At 29.9% G+C, this 9130-nt stretch overlaps 1 protein-coding gene across 1 annotated transcript; it reads right to left on the reverse strand.

The window, feature by feature from the left end:
- Positions 1-6141: 6141 nt before the first annotated feature.
- LOC132749607 (uncharacterized) lies at positions 6142-8127 on the reverse strand. Its single transcript, XM_060739438.1, has 4 exons — positions 7869-8127; positions 7454-7551; positions 7006-7095; positions 6142-6776 (listed from the first exon to the last, which is right to left on the reverse strand). The coding sequence occupies exons 1-4, from the start codon at positions 8033-8035 to the stop codon at positions 6733-6735; spliced, it is 399 nt and encodes a 132-aa protein (XP_060595421.1). The 5' UTR covers positions 8036-8127; the 3' UTR covers positions 6142-6732.
- Positions 8128-9130: the final 1003 nt, after the last annotated feature.

Here is a 9130-nt window from a genome sequence, read left to right on the forward strand (position 1 = left end):
AGATTCTTTATCTGATTAACATTCTTGTTAAAATATTGTTTAACATACTCGTATAAAATTAAATCTAGATATTGTTTTTGTTACTATTTAATCACTTTGTTAAAGATAACCTTGTCTACATAAAATCTGATGGTTATGTTTTTACCAACCGATTCTGCATATTGTCAATTAAAGTCATATTCACTTACAGATATAATTTTGCCTTTCTGGCATCTTGTGAACTACAGGTAAACTGTAACTTAAGATCAGGCGTTATTCTTATGTTAAAAAATAAAACAAAAACAAAAAACAACAACAACAACAGAAAAAGAAATCTTATTCAATCAATTTACGAATAAAATATATTGATTAAAACATTTATTTCAATTTATTTCAATTTATTTTACTTAAAGCATGTTTGTTTTTATATTTGTTTATTTGTTTTTTTTTTTTTGTTGATTATTTGCATTTATGATATATGATTTCGATGGAAATCGTACTCTGGATATACCAAAAAGTACCTCTCTTTCTATGGTGACTGATTTAAATGCCATTTGTGTTTTCGCCCCGCGACCCCTTCCCCAAGCGAAAAGTCGAGAATTTACAAGTTAAAAACGGCGGAGTCGCGGGACGAAAACACGCATAAATTCGCCGAGGGCGCGAGGGCGAAGATTTTTTAATAAATAAAACTTCGTCCCAGCGGGGACGTGGGACGAGATTTTAAAAAATTTAAAAACGGCGGGGCACGGAGGGAAAAAACACCGCTAATTACCCCATCCCCGCTAATTAGCGTGTTTTTTCTCCGTGTTCACCGCCCCATTAAAAATTGTTTATTATCGAAGGAAACACGTTTTATTTATTTTACTTCGCCCGGCGCCCCCGCTTATTAGCGTGTTTTCGTCCCGCGACCCACCGTTTTTTTTTTAAAATTGCTCCGCGCCCACGGGGGCCCGAAGATTTTTTTAAATTTAAAAATTTCCCCCTGCCCCCTGGGTAATTAACGTTTTTTTCGCCCCCGCGCCCCCCCCTTTTTAACTTGTTTATTCATTTATTTTTCGCTAAGCGGGGGGCGCGGAAAAAAACCCAGGGAAATTTTAGGGGGCGGCGCGCAAGGGAATGTTATATTTTTTAAATTTTCGCCCGCATCCGCGCTAATTAGCGTATTTTAGGTCCGCGACCCCGCTGTTTTATTTCTGAAATCTGGCTTCGCGCCCCCGCGGGACGACGTTTTATTTATTTAACTTCGCCCGCGCCCTCGCCAATTAGCGTGTTTTCGCTCCGCACCTCCGCCACTTTTACTTGTTAGTTTTCGACTTCTCGCTTGGCGGGGTTGTGGGGCAAAAACACGAATGGCACAAAATCAGCCAATGCTTTTCTAAGCTTTTCGTAACATAGTTCTCCAATTTTTGAGACAGCTCTGTAAGAGCGGATCACTTGACGCATGATTTTTATACATATTAACTTTATATTTCTATGTTAAACTTGATCTTTAGAATAATTTATAATTACATCACTTATATAAACACAATGCTAACATTACTTTTTACATGAGGATAAGAATAATAAAACAGATTTTGGAACAACAATTCTGAACATAAACAAGCAAAGAACAGTTCTTTTGGCATTTCATTTCTTTTAATAAATGACGATTTTTTTTAAATGTCTCAGTAATAAATGTAGTATTTAACTATTTAAAGGAACTCCTCAAATGTCCAAATGCCTGAAATAATAAAATTTCAAAATTTAACGAATATTAAGTGGAACGCTTAAAATGGACAAATCTGCAAAGGTTAAAGAAGTATACTCTGAATTGAATTTGAAATAAACTTTTGTACAATTCTTAGCCAGTCTTGAGAAAAACGCGTTGCAACGCTTTTCGTTTTTTTAGTCGTTTTGTACAATTAAAATGAAAACTTTCTGTTAAAAAAAAAGGAGAAAAGAATAAACTGAAAATTTTTCACACAAATAAAATGGTCAAAATTTGGGGACAAAAAACTCGGAAAAAATATTTCAGTCCTTTTCAAAGTCAAAAAACCCCCCAATGGAGTCCCCATAAATTTGTTTTTTTTGTTTTTTTTATATCAAAAAAGCTTTGTTGATTTTAATCCATGGGCCGTCGAAACCCACAAAGTTAATTTTTTAAAAAATTTGATTTACCCCCAGCAAAAAGAATTGGGAAATTTATCAATTCAGACGTTTCCCAAATTTTTGTATGGGGAATTAACATTTGTTTTTGATTTAAAATGAAAAGGGTTTGGGAATCATAGTTAATGGGTTTTCCAAACAAGAACAGGGAAACCCCGGTTTGGGTGCATCAATAGTTTAAAACCAACAAAAAAAACCATTGTTTCTTAAAAACCCAAACTGTATGTCGTATTTGCTAGGATTAGTTCCCAAGGGTTATTAAAATTTAAATTTATTTGGGGGGAAGAGTGCCCTTTTTGAAAAAATTTTCCAAAATGCTAAGTAAACAGAAAGAATTTTCCGAAGAAAGCTTAAATATCTTTAAAAGGACCTTTGCCTGAAAATTTATTTTAACATTAAAAATAAGAAATTCGTTTAAAAAATTTTAGATATGCAAGTGATTTATTTTGTTTGGACGCGTAGAAGCAAGTTACAAACCCAATACCACTTTGCAATTTAAACACGATTATCTTGTAAACAAAAAAGTTTCTCGAAAGGGAAAAAGAAAATAGGTAAAAGAAATAATTATAATTAGGAAGACTGGAAGCCTCGATTGGTTTAGCCTCGATTGATTTGTTCTCTTCACTATTGTTATGATGTAGAAGCAAGTACATTTGTATATCTATTCTAATTTATTCAGGAATAAACAATGAAAATAATGAATAGAAGATATATCCATTTAAAACAATTAAAATTTAAAAAATAAACCCGGTCTGAGTGTAACTTTTAATAGCAAAAAAAAAGGTAAGGGGGCAATGTATTTACGCATATTTTTTATCAGCGCCCTGATGCATTAATGAAAAATGTAAAAAAGGAATTAAAATTTTCCTTAATAAAAAATTTGTAATCATTCATGAAATAAAACGAGTTGTATTAGCAATTATTCTTACTTGAAAAAAAGAGGAAAGACAGATTTTTTTAAATTAAAAAATCTTGTTTAATTTTGATAAATGTTTCACCCCCCTTTATTACTTTTGGTTTAAAAATATGCTTGACTTGTTGATCTTAAACAGCGCTTATCACTGGTCATTTAAAAGTTTGATATACTGGGTAAATTTCAAAAACAAACCCCGGGATTTAAGGAAATTTTGTATGAATATGAAATAAAAATGTAGATTGATATTAAAAACCACATTTAAATAAAATGTTTGAAAGCCAAATCCTGTTTTTGAATTTTCACCCTAATAACGACGATTTTTGTCAAAATTCACGCCAGCGAATAAAAAACTATTGAAATTGTATGAAATTGTATTTCATGACTTATGATGTGGAGTTTTTTTTTTATTTTCTTTTTCGCGTCTTTTTTTAATTACAAAGAATGCTTAGGGTTGAAAACCAAATCCGTTCAATAAAAAGTTCAACTAAACATATAAAGGGGAAGGTGATGTCTCTTATATAAAAGAAAAACGAATATATAAAATACCGTCGGTCACTTGCAGAGTAATTAGTAAAATTACTGGTTATTTACGGGAATCTACAGCCCTGGGTTACTACCAAATATGTCTTAATACCGGCGTATTAACAACAGAAAAACACACAACCAATTATTTTAGTATAGAGAATATTTGCTTTGTCAGCTGTAGGGATCTGAATTATTATTTCATCGGTTGAGCACCAAAAGTTACATTATTTATGAATTTTTTGTGTACAGGAGGTGAAATAAAATGTGCAAATCTTACACTGTTCTGAACGAAAACACATTTATTTTTTATTATGTTTTTAAAAAACCGTTTAAAAAAACATTTTTAACCTAATACAAAATGAAAAAACGCTCAAATAAAAATGCAGCGTGACGTCATTTTTACGACGGTCCATATTCATTCAGGGTTTGGTTATCCAGTACTTGTGGCACGCTTCGGGTATTTCACTGAATGACAACGCAACGGGCTTAAATTTAAAAACAGTGAAAAATATCAAACTGATATTTACACTGTTTCAAACAAGTGAGGGAAAATCAGTTTTATATTTCTGATTTTATTTTTATAAACCACCGAAAAGGGTGTAATAAATGGTAAAATTCCCATATTTACAATTTGGGTTTTAATTTTAAACATGGTTGTTTTTGAAAAAAAGAACTTATTTCTTTTCCCCGAAAAAAAAAATGGAAAACCCCTGAACATTCACGAAGATATAAAAATGCTAGAGATAGACAAAAGTTAATGTGCGGTTTACCAAAAAAAAAAAAGTTTGGTTTCGGTCAAAACTTAAAAATTGGCACTCACGCTGGAAAAATTTCCAAAAAAAAGTTTTTTTACCTTTTTCATAAATTTAAAAGATGAATAAATAAATGGGAAAAGAAGAAGTTTTTTCCACATATTTATTTAATGTAGAAAACCCTTGAAAAAATTTTTTAAAAATTTGTTTAGTTAAAACTGAAAAAAATTATTTTTTCGAGACATCTGTTTGTTGACAAATAAAAATAAGCTGCTTATATCCTACCAACTAAACATTCAGATGCAACACCGTCAGTGATTTTAGGATAAAAAATTTTTTTCCAAAAATCCCTTATTCCGGTTATATTCACGGGTAAAAATTATTTAAATGTCTAAAGATATAAATTTTTCCCAAACAGAATTTTCGACTGAAATGCAAGTAGAATATCTTTAAAGCTTTTCATGGGTTTTTTAAAAATTTAAACTGTTTGGCGACCGTGAGTCATTTTTTGTTTCTGGGCATTGATGATCAGAAGGGAATAAAAGAAAATATGAAACGATGAAAAAAGGTCAAAAAAGAGAAAATTGCTGTAAACTGGGTTAAAAGTATAAACATATTAAAAAACAAAAGGGAAAAAAGGTGTATTGTATAAGTTTTTTTGAATATTTAAAAAAAAGAAAGTTAATTTTATTTTTTTAATTTCCCACTCATAGCTAATTTTAAACATCCCTGTATAACTGTTTTTAATAAAAAATATGTGATTATTGGGTTGTTAATTTTAAAAAATAAATTTAAAACTTTTTGGCAGAAATATTACTTTTAATGACACAGTGTGCAGAACACAAGCGCGGGTTTCCCGTGGTCAAAGTTGCCCCCAACCCGGGGATTTCTTGATTTATATGTTACAGAAATACAGAAATATATAAGAGAAATTAAATAAGTCTGAAGGCATTTTTCTTTACAATTCAATATATATATTTTTATGTAGTGAACCTTTGCCACTTGAATAATTAACGTGTTCAAAAACCTATACCACAGGCAATAATTGAAAGTCAGAATATTGCGTTCATGTTAGTCAAAAATTTCTATAGAAGGTACAAACACCAAAGAAATCAATCCCCGCATGGCAGATGCAGTCCAAATGATTTCAAATTTAATTTAAACGTTGGCGAAAATCCTAACAATATGACCTAGGAAAGATTGTCTTGATAATGTTATCAGACCGTATTGAGAGACTGCCGAACCCGAGTTGCCGAACATGCTTCAGAATGTGGAAATTTGTAAGGTTTTACACTATAATATATGTATCCATGAATATTAAGACATGTTAAAATAATCCGCCAGGAATGTATTGAGAAATCTTAACATGTATTGAGAAATCTTAACATGTAGATCGTAAGTCAAGGGTTAAAATATGTCAAGTGTACAATATCAATCCAGAAGATTTTCACACTCCCAAGCACTAAACAAGAGTCAATACAATGGAAGCACACTGGCTTACATCACAAAAGACATTTCTTACCCACGCTCCACCGTATGATAATGGCCTCAATTTTCTGGGACTCCAAATGGTTTTTATTGATAGATTACAAACTTACTGGTACTTCATTTGAGTAGAATACAATGTCAATCTCATTTAATAATAAAGGCTTGCTATTGAAGAAATACTAAATAGCAAATTATCACTTTATTTATATTGACTGTAATTAACATTTTACTGGCCCAATTTGGTTTGTAACTGATTACTCGTTAACAACTTTACATTTGATATTGTTTTTATTTTACATTTCATTAATATCGAAAGAAACAAGCATTTACGCGTCGTTGGTTTAACATAAGACTTGATATAAACAAAATGAACACACACGAGTATGTGTTTTTTTATGTAAACAACATAACAGTTATTCAATAAACTATATTTCTATTTCTACCTCAGACATGCAAAAAATGAAAACAATTGTAAAACGTGTCAAAAAGCTTGACATTCAAACAACAAATTTGTATAATACTGGATCGGTATTTGAGGTAAAAGTACGTATAAATGTAAAGAAATTCCTATTTAAAAACATTCATTCAGACACATAAAACATTGAAAAACTGTAACGATTCAGAAATAAACAGTGCATGTTAAAGTCATAAAGTATACATTGACAAGGAAAATATCTAAACAATTGTTCAAGCATTTTAGGAATGTATTATATCTACTGTATCGACATTTCATAACTAAAGGAAACCGATGTCGAAAGAATTGTTTTTATGCCACTAATCTTTGTATCATTCTATAAACGAGCTTAAGGAATGTGCAAAATGTTAGGAATTGTCAATGTATCCGTATCAAATTCGACTTATGTTTGACCTTATCCTGTATACTGTTTGATGTATCACATTTAGCTCTTCAGCAGTTGTTGAATAATCTCAAGAGTAAAATTGCTTCTCAAAATGAGTAATGTATCCATTACCTGAAAGAAAAAAATAATGTCGAGCATATAAATATACCTTGCAGTTATCTTAATCCAAGTCTAATTAGTCTTATTTCATATTGGACGCTGACTAAATTCGTACTTCTTAATTACAGTAACAACTAAAAATTGTTTTCTTTGTAAATGTCTTCAAGGAACTCTATGATTATTGAAAAACAAATCGAAGCGAAAAAATAATACTAATTTTGATATATGTTCATAAACGTACCATCGATGTCAAATAATTCCTCTACCCATTTGTCCAGCATATGATTCTTACGTCTACAAAGGTCTAACACTACACTTTGTATCATTGACACTACAAAATAAAAAGGAAGAATAAAATGCATGTAGTCAATATCAATATCATTAGAATCGTACACTATTGATTAGCGTACAGCTTGTCCACTGTATAAAAACTACTATAAAAGTTTAAGTACCTGTTGTCTGCCACTATCAGTATAAGTTAAACATATAACAAACATATTTTAAAATGTGTTGAAACTATTACAAACATATCCCTGTAATGTTTTCTACTTATTATGATAGGTAAACATTTATGTGTAACACAATATACGTTGAAGTATTCAATGTAACTTATTACATATTTCGGGAAGAAGAATATTAAGTTATTTAAATCATAATCTTTTATTTCAATTTCAATTTACTTAACTTACAGCTTATATTACACAGCTTCGTTTTCATAGCAGTATACAGATTTCGTTTTCCCTCGTAACTGTTACATAAACCGTGTCTAGCAAAGTGCCGGATTGTTCTGAAATCAAACAATGTAGTTTATAAAAAAAATGTAGTTTTACATTTTAAACTTATACTGCTATACTACTCACAATGTAAACGGAGACACCTTGATGGCAATTAACTTAAAATAACAAGTTTATAAAATTATTAGACTAATATTGAAATATAAAAAAAAACATCATCAACTGATTCAACGTGAGTGTTTTGTTTTTCATGATTGATTAAAAATGTAATTCAAAGAATTATAATATTATCTTGATTAAATGCTGAAAAGTATTTGCATCGTGCAATTTTATTGATTATTACCTTTTCTTTATAAACAAGAAAGCTTACGTCTGAGGCTTGTCAAAGTCTGCAATCATGAAATTCTTTGAGTAATCCGTGTTAGACAATTCAGCACTGTTTTCCTTTTCACTCAACACAAAACAGTCAGCGCTCAACACAATTCCATTTACAGCCAATACAATAGCTGAAATTGTGATATTTATTGGCAACCCCATTCCTTGATACAGAGATAAACACAGGTGTTATTTATGTTCTTTTTGTTACCCTTTAAGAGCTTTTTTAAAAAGTCGATGTTATGCGTGATGAATTCAATGTAGCTAACTTTTATCTGTGAAGTTTGAATTTCCAATATATATATATATGCTATAAATCTATATTCTATGATTTTTCTTCTAAATGTAATTTATTCATTAAGAACACATATTTATATACTTATTCAGATTACGTGTTTGTGATGGAATTTCAAGAGGGCAATCATAGACAACATAGCAATATATTGTTTTTAGAGTAACCACTTCACCTGTAAGAGAAATTATATGTTATATTTACTAATTCATTCATGACACTTAAATAAGATAGAGGTGTTGTTTAAGTTAAAACAAACATCTATGAATTTGAATGCAACATATTTCTAAGCTCAATAAACGGAAGAATGATAACAAATGATAATAATAAAAAGAAACTAAAAATGACGTCAGCAAGAGCTAGCAGTTCCATGACACATATTTCATTATCTATTTGTCTGTAATGAAAGCTGACAGTTGTGTTACATTTTTGTTAAATAATTCAAGTATAGTTATTTATAATAAAAGTCAGTAAAACCATGTAATGAGCAATAAGGGGGACTTGATTCACATATTATTTTATGTATTAACACAGTAAAAACGGCAAAGCTATAAGATTGTATGTAATCTTAGTTTGTTGCAGGCAATCTGCAACTAGTTTACAGAGTGATATAGTAAAAAAAAATTTCATTTTACATTCTTAACAATACTTCTTTACTCTATTTATATGAGATGAATAGAAATGACAAAATTATATTATTGATAATTTTATATTTAATGTTCATAGGATATATTTCGTAATCTTAGAAATAAATCATTAATAATTTTGTTTTTATTAAATTAGGAACACACTCATGAAAACAAAAAAATTATTTTAATCCTATAATCGCTTTACGTTAAATAAAGGTTAATAAAACAAAGAAATACTGAGATATTAAAATCTAATTTATATTGGATGATTTTTCAATACAAAATGTATTGATAATTCTTAGTTTGAAGTTTTACATATAACAGAAATACGTGTCT

This window comes from Ruditapes philippinarum, unplaced genomic scaffold (genome assembly GCF_026571515.1).
Source record: "Ruditapes philippinarum isolate M1 unplaced genomic scaffold, ASM2657151v2 ctg16607_1_1_1_1, whole genome shotgun sequence".
NCBI classification, from domain to species: domain Eukaryota; kingdom Metazoa; phylum Mollusca; class Bivalvia; order Venerida; family Veneridae; genus Ruditapes; species Ruditapes philippinarum.